General features: G+C 39.7%; 1 protein-coding gene across 1 annotated transcript in view; it reads left to right on the forward strand.

Annotated features, from left to right (window-relative positions):
* The first annotated feature begins 1,569 nt into the window (after positions 1-1,569).
* PLXDC1 (plexin domain containing 1) overlaps positions 1,570-17,459 on the forward strand; it is a 75,951-nt gene continuing 60,061 nt past the window's right edge. Inside the window, exon 1 of the mRNA XM_032234525.1 lies at positions 1,570-1,852. Within this exon, the coding sequence (XP_032090416.1) occupies positions 1,747-1,852 (106 nt within the window). The 5' untranslated portion in view covers positions 1,570-1,746. The remainder of the gene's footprint in view (positions 1,853-17,459) is intronic.

Here is a 17,459-nt window from a genome sequence, read left to right on the forward strand (position 1 = left end):
TTGGGAGTCCTCCTGGATCCACAGCTGACTTTAGATCACCTTTTGTCGGCTGTGACCAGGGGGGGTCTTTGCCCAGGTCCGCCTGGTGCACTAATTGCGACTCTACCTGGACCGAGAGGCACTTCAGATAGTCACTCATGCCCTCGTCACCTCAAGACTGGATTACTGTAACGCGCTCTACATGGGGCTGCCCTTGAAAAGTGTTTGAAGACTTCAGCTAGTCCAGAATGCAGCTGCGCGAGCGATTGTGGGTGCACCTAGGTACACCCATGTTATATCTATCCTCCGCGAGCTGCACTGGCTGCCCATTGGTCTACGGACACGCTTCAAGGTGCTAGTCGTTACTTATAAAGCCCTGCATGGCATTGGACCTGGGTACCTGAGAGACCGCCTCCTGCCAATTACCTCCCAAAGACCGATTTGATCGCACAGGCTTGGCCTTCTCTGGGTCCCATCTGCCAGCCAATGTTGGCTGGCGATCCTCTGGGAGAGAGCCTCCTCCCCGTGGAGATCCAGACCCTTACTACCCTCCCGGCTTTCCGCAAAGCCACCAAGATCTGGCTGTTCTGACAGGCCGGGGGCTGTTGAAGTATCCAGCCCCGTTTCAATTGTGAATGTTGTGTATTTTTAAATTGTATCGTTTTATTTATCCCCTTTCCCTGTTTTATTGTGAGCCGCCCAGAGTCCTTCGGGGGTGGGCGGCATACAAAACTAATAAAACAAACAAACAAAACAAACAACTATTCCATGTATAAAACATTTTGTATCGAATTTCCCTCAGACTGTGACTTCATGTAAATTTTATTGATTCCCTCCCACCCAATAGTTCATCCCAACGTCCCACAGCTACCACTTCTTTAAAATTTGCAACAATTTTATCTTTTTTTTTGTTCTGCTCTATATTGTATTTCAATAACAAGTTGTAATATGGCCTCATAACTGATCTTGATTTTATGCAATAATGCTGCAAACTTTCTCAAATTCCCCCTTTCTTTCTGAGATCACACTTTAGTTTTCCAACTATTTATAAATACATTAACCACAGTAGATTCCTATTTTTGTTAAGTAAACAGAAGAAAAATATGCTGATGCTAACAGCTGTTCAAATATGAAATTCTTTGGAACTGGTGGCGTTCCCTTTACTAGAAGTTTTGTAGAAAAGCAGGGTGGAGACATCAGCACTACGGAAATAATAGATTGTCACTCTCGTCAAAAGGTTCGAATTTATCACCTACCAAGTCCCTTCCAACCCTAATGTTGCATAATTCTAGGAAGTTTAGAACCCCACGTTTGCAAATCGTTTCCCATGTTTTTGAATAGCTCCACCAAAGTAACTTTTTACTTTATTTGCAAAGTAAGGCCAAGATGGGTAGAACACCCATCCCGCTTCTGGATACTGTGTATCAAATTCTACCAATGACCACCAGAGGGCAGGCCTGCTCCCCGGTTCATCTCCATCCTTCCCAGCCCCCTTGCTCCTGCCTCTCTCGCCCACCCTCACCCCCCGCCCTCCGCTCAGCTGAGCTTTGACAGTTCCGTGCTGCACCAGCAACCTCCAAATGCTGGGTTTTGAAGCAGACAAGTTTCCGCCACCGAGCAGGAATCTTCCGGGAGCCACTCATCCCACGCCGTCGGCAGCCGAACGGAGGTGGTGGCTGCAGAGGGGAAAGAGAAACGGCCCGGGTGGAAACTGCTCGCCAGGCGCACCAGAAAGTTCGTGCCAAGGAAAAGTGGTGCAGTGGAGTGATGGGTTACCCCGAATCGCGGAAGCTTTCCTGGGGAGCATTGGTGCTGCTCTGGCTTCTGCAGGAGGAGGCGGTAGGATCGTCCTTCCCGAAAAGGAAAGGAGCAGGTACAGTCCGCATCTTCCACGGGGCGAGTGAGGAGAGAATGGACGAGAAGCGGGCGGTGGGTTGGAAGTGCCTGCTGTCCAGCGAACCCGAGGAAAGGCAGCTGTGAGAAGTACCCACTCACCAAAATTGGGGTTTGAGATGAAGGGGGCAAGGAGGGAAGGTGAAGACAGGTGTGGATACAGGGATCAAGTATGAGCCAGCCCAAACAACAATGGGGATAAGGTACAACATGTGCAGAATGGTATGTAAAATACACTGTAACTCTGCTAGGGCACCAAGATTACAAAAATGAAATGGCATTTTCACAGAAAAGCACAAAGCGATACCTGTCAAACAGGAGCATTATATATAGATTTCTGTATGCATCAAAGTATTGGTCCACAAAACCCTCCAGTCACTTACAAATGCATGGAAGACTGTTTCTCCAATGATTCATTGTGGCAATGAAAATACACAAATGCATGGTGAATGTGAAGAGTTGTGGGTGACAATTCATATAGTGCTTCTAGTTACTGTTTATATTTGTTAGTATGGAATTAACCCAACTTTTTGCGTTCACATGAACCAGAAGTAACATTTGGACTATGTCACAAAGCAGCCAGTCAATTTCTGACATAATCTTGGGTAAATTTAGTTATTGTGCTTATAGTTTATGTTTGTGTGTGTATATATATATGAATATATATATCATATTACATAACCAGATGCATCCAGTGAGCATAAATTCGAACATGTGTTCCTTGTGAACTTAGTTCACCACACTGTAATTATACACTTCATATAATCTTCTCTTTAGAATAGATCACATGTTTGTGAGAAACTGTTTCCATATATTTAACAGAGTTCTGATTTTGTATTATGCCAATTGGCTTGCAAAATCACAGATCTACTTTCCCAGTGGTTGTGTTGTGTCTCATTTTTAAACAAGGCTCCAACATTAAATACAATGAGTCCAAGCAGAAATGAATTGGGTAGATATATGCTCATATGGATGAAGCATGCATAGAGACTGAGGATCTTCTCCTGTGTTGCTTCCAAATCATGAAATCCATTCCGTTTAAAAAGGTTCTGTTTTTAGGGAAGAAGCCATATGTACCACTTTGGCTGGTTATTTCTGTTGTTTGTTTAGATCAATTTTATATGCCAATTATCTCACAGTCCAAGGTGATAGTAAGTAGCTGTATATTTCAGTTTCATTTTATTATAATCTATCACTTGCCTTGAGCAAAAGATGAGTTAATGCATATGATAACAATTAGGAAGATAATGAGTTTCAATGGCTTTAAAAATGAACTATAGATGATAACTGTGCGGGGGATCTTAGAGTCCTAGTGGACAACCATTTAAATATGAGCCAGCAGCTGCCAAAAAAGTTCTAGGCTGCATAAACAGAGGGATAGAATCAAGATCACATGAAGTGTTAATACCACTTTATAATGTCTTGGCAAGGCCACACTTGGAAAACTGCATCCAGTTTTGGTTGCCACGATGTAAAAAACATGTTGAGACTCTAGAACTGGGGTATCAAACTCGTGTTATCAGGGAGCTTCATGTGATGTATCAGGACTTTCCCGCTCTTCATTAAACTGGGCATGGGTGTGGCCAGCATGTGACTCATCCCACCCACAGGCCGCACATTTGACAGCCCTGCTCTAGAAAGAGTGCAGAGAAGAGCAACAAAGATGATTAGGGGACTGGAGGCTAAAACATATGAAGAATGGTTGCAGGAACTGGGTATGTCTAGTTTAATAGAAAGAAGGACTAGGGGAGACATTATAACATTGTTCCAATATCTCAGGAGTTGCCACAAAGAAGAGGGAGTCAAACTATTCTCCAAGGCACCTGAGGGTAGAACAAGAAGCAATGGGTGGAAACTAATCAAAGAGAGAAGCAACTTAGAGCTGAGGAGAAATTTCCTGACAGTAAGAACAATTAATCAATGGAACAACTTGCCTCCAGCAGTTGTGAATACTCCAACACTGGAAGTTTTTAAGAAGAGATTGGACAATCGTTTGTCTGAAATGGTATGGGATTTCCTGCTAAGGAGGGAGTTGGACTAGAAGACCTCCAAGGTCTCTTCAAACTCTATTATTCTATTTTATTCATTCTATTTTATTCAATTGGATGCAATCTTGAAGGCTATTTAATCCAATGAAAGAAATTCATAGGTAGAATATTCATAACAGATGGCTACCCAGTCTATGTCTGAAAACCTCTATCAAGGGAGGACAAATTACCTCTTCCTTTTAGGTCACTGCATCTTTTCATGAATTTCTCTTACTATCATAAACTTTTGCGCAAAATGCAAGTTTATCCTTCTTGTTAAGCCTTGGGAACTCATCCCGTGTCTTCTTCTTATCTATAGTTCATAAGTCTCACTAGCTACTTGGCTCAACTGCACTTGTTTTAGTTAGTCTAATCCAAGATCATCCTTTCCCCACCCAAGAATGCTAAAGGTACAGGATATGATGTCTCTGGAAAAGGAATGGTTGTTTTGGCAAAGTGAAATTGTTAGGTCAGCTACAGAATTCCTCTAAATCAGTCCTTTATTAACTTGGTGTACTCCAGATGTGTTGGCTAGGCATTCTGGGAATGCAACACATCTGGAAGCAGCTGATACAAATATCAGTTGCAGAAGATGGGGAGAAACAAGTATTTTAGAAAAAGGCCAAGCAACCCACAGCCAGTTCAACATTGCTAAACCACTTTCCCGGAATCCTTCATGGCTGGCCGTGCTTTGTAGGAATATTGGGAATTGTCATCCAGAAGCCTCAGAAGTACCACAAGTTGCCTAGCACTGGTTCAGACCTTAAGAATGGGATTATGTCATCCACATCAACAGGCAGGGAAATCCTATCTTCAATGGGTGTAAGCAATAAGACTAAAAAGGCTCTGATTTTTTTTTTGCACCATGTTGATGAGAATCAAACTGATGTATAGGATATAAGAATATCGAAGAACATCTGTCATGAATAACGAGCCTTATTTTTTTATGTATTAAGTCAGGATGGTTAAGTATATATTGAGAATCCTGAAATTTTAGAATTTGAAAAACCTTTGGAGATTATCTGATTCCCCTTCTTGCTTAGCAGTGACTTTCAAAGACAAGATGAAATTGAAGCACAGGTGGAAAACCAGATCCTGCCCAAAGGCAGAATGGTCCCCAGGCTTCCTTCTGCAAGCTAAGGGATTTTATTGCATCCGGACCAAACCCCCACCCCTTGCCCTTCCTTTTGATGCTGTTCATTTCTTATGGAGGAGCTGTAGAGGAGGGTAGACTTAGCCTATCCTTTCCCTTTCCTGAAGGAAAGAAAATTTCCTTGGGAACAGTGCCTACCCTGAGCTTCTCTCTGGAATTAACACAGCCTGTTCCGTTCCTTGATCAAAGGGATGATAGCAGAGGTGGTATTCAGCAGGTTCTGACCAGTTCTGGAGAACCAGTAGGTGAAATTTTGAGTAGTTCGGAGAACCGGTAAATACCACCTCTGACTGCCCCCGCCCCATCTATTCTCTGCCTCCCCAGTCCCAGCTGATTGGGAGGGAATGGGGATTTTGCGGTAACCTTCCCTTGGAGTGGGGAGGGAATGGAGATTTTACAGTATCCTTCTCCTGCCATGCCCATCAAGCCAAGCCACACCCACCAAGCCACGCCCACAAAACTGGTAGTAAAAAAAAATTGAATCCCATCAATGGGCAGGGATTGCTTGGAGGAAACAGCTACTGACCAGAAGATGGAATCCTCTGGGGGAAGCAGTTTGGAAAAGGAACTTAAATGAGCCTTACAGTGGGACTGGGATGAGATTACCAAAATGAAACACTTGGACAGATTTGGGCCACTCCTGAATTATAGTTTACCTGACAGAGGAGACTGTTCTCTTCAAGTGTTTCCAAAAAAATAAGAGCCTGCTACTTTCAGATAAAGTCTTTATCCCATGATCAAACACTTTTATTATTAGGAAGTAGTCTGCCTATGTGTTGCTAAATTTGCTCTCTTTGTATTTTCGTCACTTAATTGTCTTGAATAGGAATGGATGATTGATGATGTATTGGCAAATTTTTCATTTAGAGCCCTAGGTGACAGCTGTCAAGTATCTTGTCACTTTCTCTTCTCAGCCTGTCCAGTTGAAGTTCTGGCCTCATTTTGTCCATCTGTTTCTTCATTTCACTTCAATGGAAACTGTAAAGATTTTAGAATATTTTATGTAAATCATCGGGTGTGAATTCCCCTTGAAGGGATTGGAACAAATAAGGTTGGCATGTAATCTTTGGCTGAAGAATTAGCTGGGTGGTATATTCTTGCAAGAATGTATTCTACTTGCGAGAGTCCTTCAGTTCAGTTCTTCTTGTTTGGGATGTTACCTGTGGCAGGTAATCATAAAAAAACAAAACTCAAATCAGATACATGTAGAATATAGCCACCAGAATGGCATAGTTGATATGAAACGATAAGGCTCAATTCTAAGAGAGCCATTTATGCATTACCCCAAATAACTTAATTTGTAGATTTAAAAATATGGTTATGATATAACACATAAGATGATAGTTCATTCTGCTATTGCTCCTCAAGCAACAGAGATTTAGAGAATGGTTTTCTTGGATTCTTGTTCTAAGAGAGATCCATCAAAATTAGTAGCTATTTCTAAGCAAGCCCTCCATGAATTTCTCTAATGTAATTTTTATAGTAAATGTAATAATTATAATTACAACAATAAAAACTAATACAAAAAATTAAGTGTAGAAGGTGCAGAAAAGAATGAAAAATGGGGAAAATAGAAATAGAAAAGCAAGGAAAAAATACATATAGTAAACAAAAAGCTATATTTATTTATTTATCAGCACAAATATAACACACACACACATACACACACACATATATATTTAAAGTCACAACCCCTGGTATGCCCAAATATGGGAGGAAGTTCACTGCGTCCATTCTCTGTCCATCGGCTCATCACAAGAGACCATCCAGACAGAAACCCAATATTTTACTGCTGCCTTTGTTACATTTGTGTTGTATTTGTGCTGTATTTGTCCTTTATTTATTTATCAGCACAAATACAACATATGTATGTATGTATGTATGTATGTGTATATGTGTGTATATATATGTGTGTGTGTGTGTGTGTGTGTGTGTGTGTGTATGTGTATATATATATATATATATATATATATATATATATATATATATATATATATATATATATATAGAGAGAGAGAGAGAGAGAGAGAGAGAAAAGCAACTTCCCACCTTCATCACAATGTCTAAATAAATTAGGAACCTATTACCTTTTCTTATAATACAACAAAATGATCCCTTCTTCCCATATCCAGTCTTTTATCTATAAACAATTGACAAGCACTGTCGTCTTAGTTCTAATGTCAGTGAAAGCCCATTAATGTCTACCAGAAATAACACATATCTATTTTAAGTTTGATTAAATAAAGCAACTTTATATGCTTCCCTTTACTTCTAACAATACCATCTTTACTTCCTTCAAATACTGCAATGTTGTAAAATCTGGTTGGTTTTATTTTGTCTTTGTCCCTTTTCACAAAATTCTTTAAAACTTTAGCTCACCCTTTTTGTAAATCCAATATAGGAAAATGATCCAGGTTGCTCTCTTGGTTTACTATTTGTAATTCTTTTTAATTATTAAGAAATCAACCAGTTTCTTTTCAAGTCTCAATGTAATGTCTTTTTCCATGTTATTCTTATACAAATCCACTTTCAACTCAGTCTCAATTTTTGAGGTAGAACTTTCTGCTCATCCATAATATCTTATAAACACAGTCTATTTATGGAGGCAGACATTTTAAAATTAACTTCTGGCTCCATTGTTCAAAAATATTGTTTAATATGTCCAGTGTTAAATGTTAAAAATTGTGCTTCATTCAGTGTTCTCCTAGTAATCTTTAGCTACTTCTAATTCCCTCTAGGCTCTAATTTTTTAGAATGTTATCATTGTTATTTTTTAAAATTACAACAGTAATATTTGCCCATGGAAATAATTCTTTATAATTAATTCTAAAATGTTATTCATCTGCACATTTAGTCCATTTGTAATTTTCTAAAATCAAAGTTTTAATCATCCTTTATTGTTTATTTAAAATAAGTTCTTAAAGCTTCTTTTAGTGATGTTTTAAGAAAAATACCAGTGCCGTACAATGTGTGGATCCAAAGTTTCCTAATTATGGAAAAACAGTTAACTGACAATTTCCAAAACTGATAAGAAAAATAAATATGCAAACTAATGTCCTTTCAAAGACGCTGATCATTGTTTGAGCAAGATAGTCATATCACTTAGACTTATATACTGCTTCACAGTGCTTTACAGCCCTCTCTAAGTGGTTTACACAGTCAGCATATTGCCCCCAACAATATAGGTCATCATTTTACCCAGCTCAGAAGGATGGAAGACTGAGTCAACCTTGAGCTGGTGAGAATCGAACTACCGAATTGCTGGCAGCTGGCAGTCAACAGAAGTATCCTGCAGTACTGCATTCTAACCACTGTGCTACCATGACTCTTTAGGTCATGATTATTCCCTGAGCTCTAAACCTGCCAAAGGAGCAGCTGTCTGGAGGGCTTATAGCGATCTAAAGTCCTCTCCTTGTCCAGAGAGGAATTATCAAAAAGCTGGTTTACTCACTACCTCTTTGTTCCACTGTGGACACCAAGTCTACTTTTTATGGAACTATCTTCAGTCTGCCATCTCTTTCCTAGATTCCTGAAGTCTAAATCAGGGATCTCCAGCCTTGTCAACTTTAAGAGTTGTGGAGGAAAGCTGGCTGAGGAATTCTGGGAGTTGAAGTCCACAAGTCTTAAAGTTGACAAGGTTGGAGACCTCTGGTCTAAATTGATGCTATCTTCTACATTAGTAGCAGCAAATTCCATTGTATGGGGGGGGGGGGGGGGAAGACATTTGTGCAATATTGAGAATCATGGAAAAGTTTAATGTAGAAATAGGAAATATATAAATTCCCTAAGACCCTCATCAAATCCCATGACAATAAATTTACTTTAAAAAGCACTTCTCTTTGATGGTACCAAATCTCCCTGTGTTTAATTTCACTGACTCCCCCACCCACATTTTAATAGCTCTAACAATGGAAAATGTATATCCATGTTTTCTATGGCATGAACATGTAATGTAAGAATTCTTACCCTTTTTAAGCTGAAAAGCTTCCAAAAGCTGTGCCTATATGAGCATATTCTATTTCCTTAAGGATTTTTAAACTCTTTTTTTTAGTTGGCATTTGATTTCTTTTCAAATCAATTGTAATGCAGTCCCATACAAGATTGATATTTTTCCTGACTTATACATTTCTTTTCAACTAACCTCATTGATATTAGAACAAGGCCACAGCAAGAAGAGACAAAGAAAGCACTATTTTAAAACCAAAACAGAGAGTCAACTTTAATATGTCTCATCCATGGGCTGAGGATGAGAGAATATGGAGTTACAGAGCATATTTATACTGCACTGAGGGTGTGTGTCAGGATGAGCCTAGACATTATTTCCCTCTCTATCTAGTTGTGCTACAAGCCTGCCCTGACAATTTCCTTTTCTTCTCCATGACACAGAATTCATCGTTTTCATAGTTTAATGGAAAGAAGGACTAAGGATGACATGATAGCAGTGTTCCACTATCTCAGGGGTTGCCACAGAAAAGAGGGAGTCAAGCTATTCTCCAAAGCACCTGAGGGCAGGACAAGAAGCAATGGGTGGAAACTAACCAAGGAACTAAGACTAATGTAGAACTAAGGAGAAACTTCCCAACAGTTAAAACAATGAATCAATGGAATGACTTGCTTCTCGAAGTTGTGATTGCTCCAACCTTGGAAGTTTTTAAGAAGAGTTAGGGCAACTATTTGTCTGACATAGTTATAAGGTCTCCTAGTTGAATGGGGGGTTGGATTAAAAGACCTCCAAGGTCCCATCCAATTCTGTTATTCTCTTTAAACCATGGCCAATACCATCTTTAACAGCAATAGGGCTAAATTACTGTAATAAACTCCCTTTTTGAGGGGGAGCCTCAAGCTGAATAACATCTGTTAGGTTTCCCTATTCAATACTTTGGAGGGAGCAGAAGTATTAGGATTTTAAAAAAAACAAACAAACCAGCCAATTCCATGCCAATCTAGTTTTCTGCTCCATCGAAAGAAGATTGGAAAGGACTTTAGTCTCACAGTGCTATAGGAATCTTCCAGAAGCCCATTTTTCAATATGTGCTGTGGAAGTTTATTTTGTCTTTAATAACACTTTCTACTAATTTCCCCAGAAGAAATGCTAAAATAAGATGGTCTGTGATTTTCTCCTTTCCACTTCAACAGGTCTTTAAAAAAAACAAAACCTGGAGTTACAATGGCCAAAATATACAAGTCCTCAGGAATGGATGTTGATTCTAGGGATAACTTGCATATTTTCACCAATATAACATTTGAGTTCTTCAAGAACCCACAACCTGATACCCTGTGGAATCAGGGAATCAAATAACTGCCTTCAAATATAGAAATTTTGCCACCCTCATCTCGGCTTTGCCATAAACTCTGCAGGTTTGCCACTCCCTGTGGAACTCAAACCCTTCGTCTCTCTGACAAGAGATAGTAATACAGGCTATCTTGCAAAAATTTGATAAGGAGCACAGTTAAATAAATTATAGGAATCCCTTTAAATATCTGAAAGGACTGTGTAAAAGCTCAGAATTATGAATAGTGTTTTGTGTGATTAAGAACTAACGTCAGTTTTAAAAAATGAAGCAATTCTTCTCATTTCTTACTACAATAAATCATTATTGTGAAACTATGTTTAAAAGGCAAGAAAGAAGAAGTCTTTCAAAAATACATGGAAAGAGACCTATGGGGATGAAGAGATTAACAATTATTTATTTAATTAAAGCAGTTCTGTGTTTCTTCCCATTTAAGGCAATATACAATTACATTTATACTTAAAATCAATAAACAATAAAACTATACTATTGAGTTGTTTTTAATAAACATACAAACAAAATGAAAATAAGCAGATAAATACTGAAACAATGCAAGAATGTACAAAAAACCCTGCCAACAAAAATGCGTTTGGTTAAGGCTATGGCTTTCCCAGTGGCAATGTATGGTTGTGAAAGTTGGATCATAAGAAAGGCTGAGCACCAAAGAATTGAGGCCTTTGAACTATGGTGCTAGAGAAGACTCCTGCGAGTCCCTTGGACTGGAAGGTGATCAAACCGGTCAGTCCTAGAGGAGATCAACCCTGACTGCTCTTTAGAAGGCCAGATCCTGAAGATGAAGCTCAAATACTTTGGCCACCTAATGGGAAGGAAGGACTCACTGGAGAAGAGCTAATGCTGGGAAAGACTGAGGGCAAAAGAAGAAGGGACGACAGAGAATGAGGTGGCTGGATGGAGTCACAGAAGCAGCAGGCATGAGTTTAAATAGACTCCAAAGGATGGTAGAGGATAGGAAGGCCTGGAGGAACATTGCCCATAGGGTTGCAATGGGTCAGACATGACTTTGCAACTAACAACAACAACAAGCTATAACAAAATTCAAAACCGCAACAGGATTAATAGGACAGGGGAAATGAACATGGACTTGCCTGGTGCTGCAGAGAGAGTAAGGTTGCTTGACACCAGCACCTCATACTTTGGAAGACATTCCAAAATCAAGGGCCACCACAAAAAAGCCCATTTTCCAGTAGCCAATTGCCACATTTTAGCATCAAGGGATGCCCAGAAAGGGCATTCTGAAGATGATGTTAGCTATGGATAGTGACCAGGTAAGAAAAGGCATTCCTTCAGATACTTTTGTCCCAAGTTATGAAGGGCATTATAGATTAAAATCAGCACTTTGCACTGGAGACCAATTGATAACCAGTAGATCATTAAAAACTGGGGTCATATAGTCACATTGTCCAGCCTTAGTCAGTATTCTTGCTTTAACATTTTGTACTATTTCCAAACAATTTTCAGAGGAAGCACAACAAAAGAAACTATAGAGTACTCCAAGGAGGAAGTAAACGATACCTTAGGGTATCTGTTCAAATACTCTTGAACCATAGCTTGTGCTCTGAATATTAATAAAATACTTCATATTTGGAACTTCACACTTGGAATGACTTTCCTCCAGAATTTGAACTTTCAATACTGGAGGTTTTTAAGAAGAGATTGGACAGCCATTTGTCCAGAAGGGTATGGGGTCTCCTGCTTATGCAGGGGGTTGGACTAGAAGACCTTCAAGGTCCCTTCAGTTATTCCATTCTGTTATATTGCGGAGGCCACTTGTGTCTCTAATGAAAAGGATGGATCCAGAAGCAATATCAGGCTACAGAGTTAATTCTTTAAGGGAAATTTAGTATCATTTTAAAAGGGATGAACTCTACTTAATTAGGCAGACTGATCATCTGTTAACAGCACTTCTATCTTGTCTGGGTTCATCTTCAGCTATTTATTTATTTATTTAGCCTTCATCCAGACCATCATTGCAAGTGGCATGGATTCAGCAATTCTATTACCTCATCTGGATCTAATGAAAAGGAAAGAGAGAATTGAGTGTCACCAATGAATCACTGATATACATTGTATCGCTGATATATCTACACTGATATACATTGTATCACTGATATATGTACAAAGCTTAGGAAAGGTTCCTCAAGAGGATGAAGTAGTACAGGAGAAGATCATTTTTCTCTTTCCCATCAACTCCACATAATGGGTTCAATAGCAAACACTTATTAGCATTCAACCAGATCAGTGGCGGGATTCAGCCAGTTCGCACCTATTCGGGAGAACCAGTTGTTAACTATATAAGCAGTTTGGAGAATCGGTTGTTGGAAGAAATCTCATTTTGGGTTTTTTCCACTTTACAGGGCTAATCCTGTAAGGCAGGAAGGAAGGAAACATTCTGGTGTTGTTTCTAGCCTAATCTTTATTGCTCTGCCTACAGAAACTGCCTCCCCATTTAACCCTTATTATATTGTAACAGCTAAGGCAAAGCTGTGATGTTGAGTTGCCCACGCCCACACGCCCATACAACCATAGAGCCATGCCTACCCAACTGATCATTAGGACAGAAACCCGGTTGTTAAGTTATTTGAATCCCACCACTAAACCAGATGTCATATGAGGTTTTCTCCACCTGCATTCTATCGCCTTGTGACGTCATTGTTCTATTGGCCTCAGCTGAGATGGGTATCAAAGACCTAAATAGGCTTTGCAGTGTAGGAGAGGAGCTTAGGAGATACTATATCATAATTGTAAAGTAGTGTTTCTATATCCAACCACTGTGCTGAAGTGAAAGTAAACTCCATTGATTGGTCCAGGTTTAAATGGCTGGTGGGCTAGATCGTGGTGATGTCATGAAAGCTTCGTGCTATTGGTCAGCCCATCCTTAATCCAATATCTTCCAAATATGTTGGGTGGGCATAAGGGCCACTGCAGTTGGACATATCAAAAGAACATAAATTTTCCAAAAAAATTATTTAATTTCATTTCATTTCATTATCTGCAGACCCTCACATCTCTGGACATAAACTGGTTCAACAACTCCTCTTGGGATGCTACTATAGGGCATTTCATGCCAAACCAACTAGGCACAAAGGCAGTTTTTTTTTCTCCCGGTGCCATCACCCTGCTAAACACTTAATTCACACAGCACTGCCTTATGCTTAATGATATTTACCCATGTAATAGGGCTGTATTGCTATTATACTTCTCACCTTCCCTACTGCCTTCCCCTATTGATCTTATGACTGTATCCCATTGTTTGTATGTACATTGAAAAAGCGTATGCACCGGAGACAAATTCCTTGTGTGTCTGATCACACTTGGCCAATAAAGAATGTTCTGTTCTGTTATTGGAAGTTTACATAGGTGCTTGATGGGACGGCTGATAGAGAGTTGGGTCTTCCTGAGTTGAAGATGAAATAAGATTTATGAAAATTGCTTGTTTGTGTCTCTATTTCCCTGAGTCATAGTATAACAGGACCTCAGTTGATCAGATCAAACACTCATTCCCTTCTACATTCTGTACCCACAGCGGTCGACTGGATTCTTTGGAAAAACCCACAAGCAAGGCATGAATGTAATAGCCTCCTCCAGATCCATCTTTCTCAGAAAATTAACATTTACGGAAGTCTCAAGATCACATCCCGTTAATGTTATAAGAAGCCTGAACCTATTTAAATATACAAAAAAATATTTCCTAGATAAATCACCTAAAAACACTTTGCAATATCCTAAACTGATCCAAACCTCTGTTGGCCTCTTCCCCAATCTCAGCTAGAAAACCATGTAAACAGGAAAAATCAGCAATGCTTGGCCGGCAGGATGGACTCTTACAGCCTTTCCAGTATTTGCTTGATTCATAAAGTGTCTCAACTCAATATTTTCATGCCAGGAAATTACAGGGAAAGCAGCCAAACCATAGACTGACTGCGCCAAGTAATAGTTTCTGCTCGGATAGTCTATACACAAGGGAAAGAAAGATGAAGAGAACAATGAAACTTTAACCTGACACTGATGAAAATGAAGGCTGCCTTTGACACTCATCTTTTCAGTACCTTCTAGATTTTTTTTGTGAAAAGTGTGATACATTACTTGCAGTGGATCTGTACTGGAATTATTCCATCACAGTGACAACTGCTTCACTTATGGATGAAATGACACACAATCAGCTAGTTTTTCCTTATGCTTTCTGCTTTTAGGGCAGTTTGGGGGGGGATATAATTGCACGCATGAGGCTGAGTACAATATGTCTCAAAGTTAAAATGCATCAGTTTTACACATAGGAATTTATTAAAGCAAGATGCATGTCAGTTATATAAGCAGGGAAAATCAAACTGCTGAATTTCCTACCAGGTTATGAAACTGACTAAGGGATTATGAAATTGACTACAGGGAGGCTGGCCCAGATCTCTGCTTCCCAAAGGGACTGATGGACAGGGAAGGGTTTATTTTCTAAAATCAGTCCAATATACAGAAACGAAGGAATGGTGGCTTGAAACGTGGTGTATTCTTAAAATAAAATTGGACTAATAAACACAGAAGCAACTGCATCTGAAGAACTATTGACTGCCAAAGCATACAATCTTTCTAGCGCATTTTACTTCGCCCATTTGTACAGATTTTACAAGGTGCGTGCCTGAAGCTCATATTTTAACACAATGGATATTGTGATTTGTCATTTATCTGCTGAGCAGCATCAGCTACTTTTTGGAAAAGTAACAGAACCAATGGGATCTGTGGTAAATCCTTCCTGTGTTTCCTTTCCCCTCTTCCTCCTCTTCCTCCACTAATACCATCTCTGCTATTACCACTACTATCACTATTACCACCACCATTACTACTACTACTACCACCACATCCTGGGTTTACTCATACTCTTTCGGAGGATAGCTCATGACTGGGAATAAGAAAATTACACTGGTCTATTTTATGAGATGTTATTGAGGAACACAAAATCTCCCCATTAATACACAGAACTAGGTTGACATCTGCTTCTCCAGAGCCACTTGGTTTCCACTATTAGATATTCCATCTAGATGAAAGTCATACTAATTGAGAACCTTTCTCATTCGCTATAAGCAAAGGTTCATTCACTCTCAGTCCAACCCACCTCATAGGGTTGTTGTTCTTGAGAAAATAGGAGGAGGAAAATGTGTTAGATATGTTTGCTGCCTTGAGGTATTTGTAATACAAATAAAGATGGGGTATAAATAAGTAAACAAACAAACAAATGCTGCCTGTAATTATTCCCCTTCTTCCTTTAAAACAGGGGTGTCAAACTCGATTTCATTGAGGACTGTATCAGGGTTGTGTTTGGCATTGGGGGACTGGGGTGGGGATGGCCAGTGTGGGCATGGCCAGCTTAATGTCATTCCTTTCAGGGGCGTCTGTAGTAGCCTGTACTCTGCCAGCGAAAACAGACTCCCAAGCTCAGACAGAGCTCTGTTTTCACTGGGAGAGGGTTGCAAGAGACCGTGGTAGCAGAAAATGGAGCTTGGGAGCCCGTTTTCGCTGGCAGAAGCACTGCAGGCCAGTCCTTCGCTGTTTCCAGGGTGGCCCCGTGGGCCATATCTAAGTATCCTGTGGGCCGGATCCGGCCTCCTGGACTTGAGTTTGACACCCCTGCTTTAAAATGTTGAATGATTAAAGATTTCTTTAAAATAATTCAATTATTAGAATTCCCCAGAAGCTAACTTATATAACATTGACACATGCAAATAGCAAACTTATGAAAAGATACCTGATGCGTGCAAACCATTTTAATCTACATAACGTATCCTGAATTTTTATTTGCTCATATAAGGATGGTCTTTGATAAAGGATGTGCAGTTCCATTAATTAATACTATCGCCAGTATTCCAACTCAAAATTAATTAACTGTACAAAAATAGTGGTTAAAAGTGAAGAACCGTGGATGAAATTATGTTCTGCTTTCTGAGAATGTTTCCAGAGCAGGCTTTTATTGCACAATTATCCTGCCTCATCCATGGAAAGTCAAGGAGGCAGTCAACCCTACTATTATTCCCTTGTCAGTCATCTCAAATAGCAGATCTTGAGCATCATAAAGGGGCATGTGTTTAATTTAATCGATTTTTAAAATTTATTTATATGGCCAAGAAGAAGGGATTTACAACCTCAAATGCCCTTGGGAAGATCAGAAACATATCTCCAGCTCCAAACTAAACATGAAAATATCCTGAGCTAGCTGTTAGCGGGGTAAGTGGGGTGAAGATGCTAAAGTAACTCTTTAACATCTTTTAATTGTGCTAGGATTTTAAAATTTAAGGCCCATGGGCCGCATGCAACCTGCAAGGATGCTTTAAGGAAAGAGTAAACCTTGACTGGCATGCATCTTTTAGTTAAATCTATCCCTGGCATTGCCCTCTGCCCAATTTGATATTGATAAATGAGGAAAGACCAAATTAATTAGATGGATTAATGAGGACAAGGGGAGGAGGGAAAAGAAAAGTACTTTCACTGGATGCACAACAAGGAAATTGGGATGGCATTTTGCTAATCTCAGCCAGGTGCTCACTGGGGCCGTCGCTCTAGTGGTATGTGGAAATTACTTTGGGAGACAGAAAGAAGAATCACAGATGAGGCAAAAGTCAGATAAGACAAACCCACAGAAGGAGTAGGAGGATGGCAAATATATCTTATAAGGGACCCTCCCCATAGTTTCTTGAATTGTAAAGGCGAGGAGGGAGAGATGTACTTTAGACATGCAAGATTCTATTAATGTAATCTTGGAGTAACACCAGAGCTCCTACCCCTGAGTGTACTTTTTGACTATAGTGTACTGTTGCAATTCAATGATTTCACCGTGGACCCCGAGGCCTCTGGTTCTAATAATATCTTACTGTGTCAAAAGTGTGAAAGCAATTTATTTTCAGTCAAATTCAGAATAATAGAATAGGATTGTACAGAAAGGGAAAATTTACAAACAGTGTTTAAAAATGGTACATGAAAACCCGATGTTTGTCTTTCATCATACTTTCCACTCTTAGCTGAGGAGAAAGTGTGTCTCTGTGCCTGGGGAAGAGGCCTGGGTGAGCTGCTCTCCTAATCTCATATTAAGGTTCTATGACAGCTAGAGTCACAACT

The sequence above is a fragment of the Thamnophis elegans genome, chromosome Z (assembly GCF_009769535.1).
Source record: "Thamnophis elegans isolate rThaEle1 chromosome Z, rThaEle1.pri, whole genome shotgun sequence".
In the NCBI taxonomy this organism is placed as follows: Eukaryota; Metazoa; Chordata; class Lepidosauria; order Squamata; family Colubridae; genus Thamnophis; species Thamnophis elegans.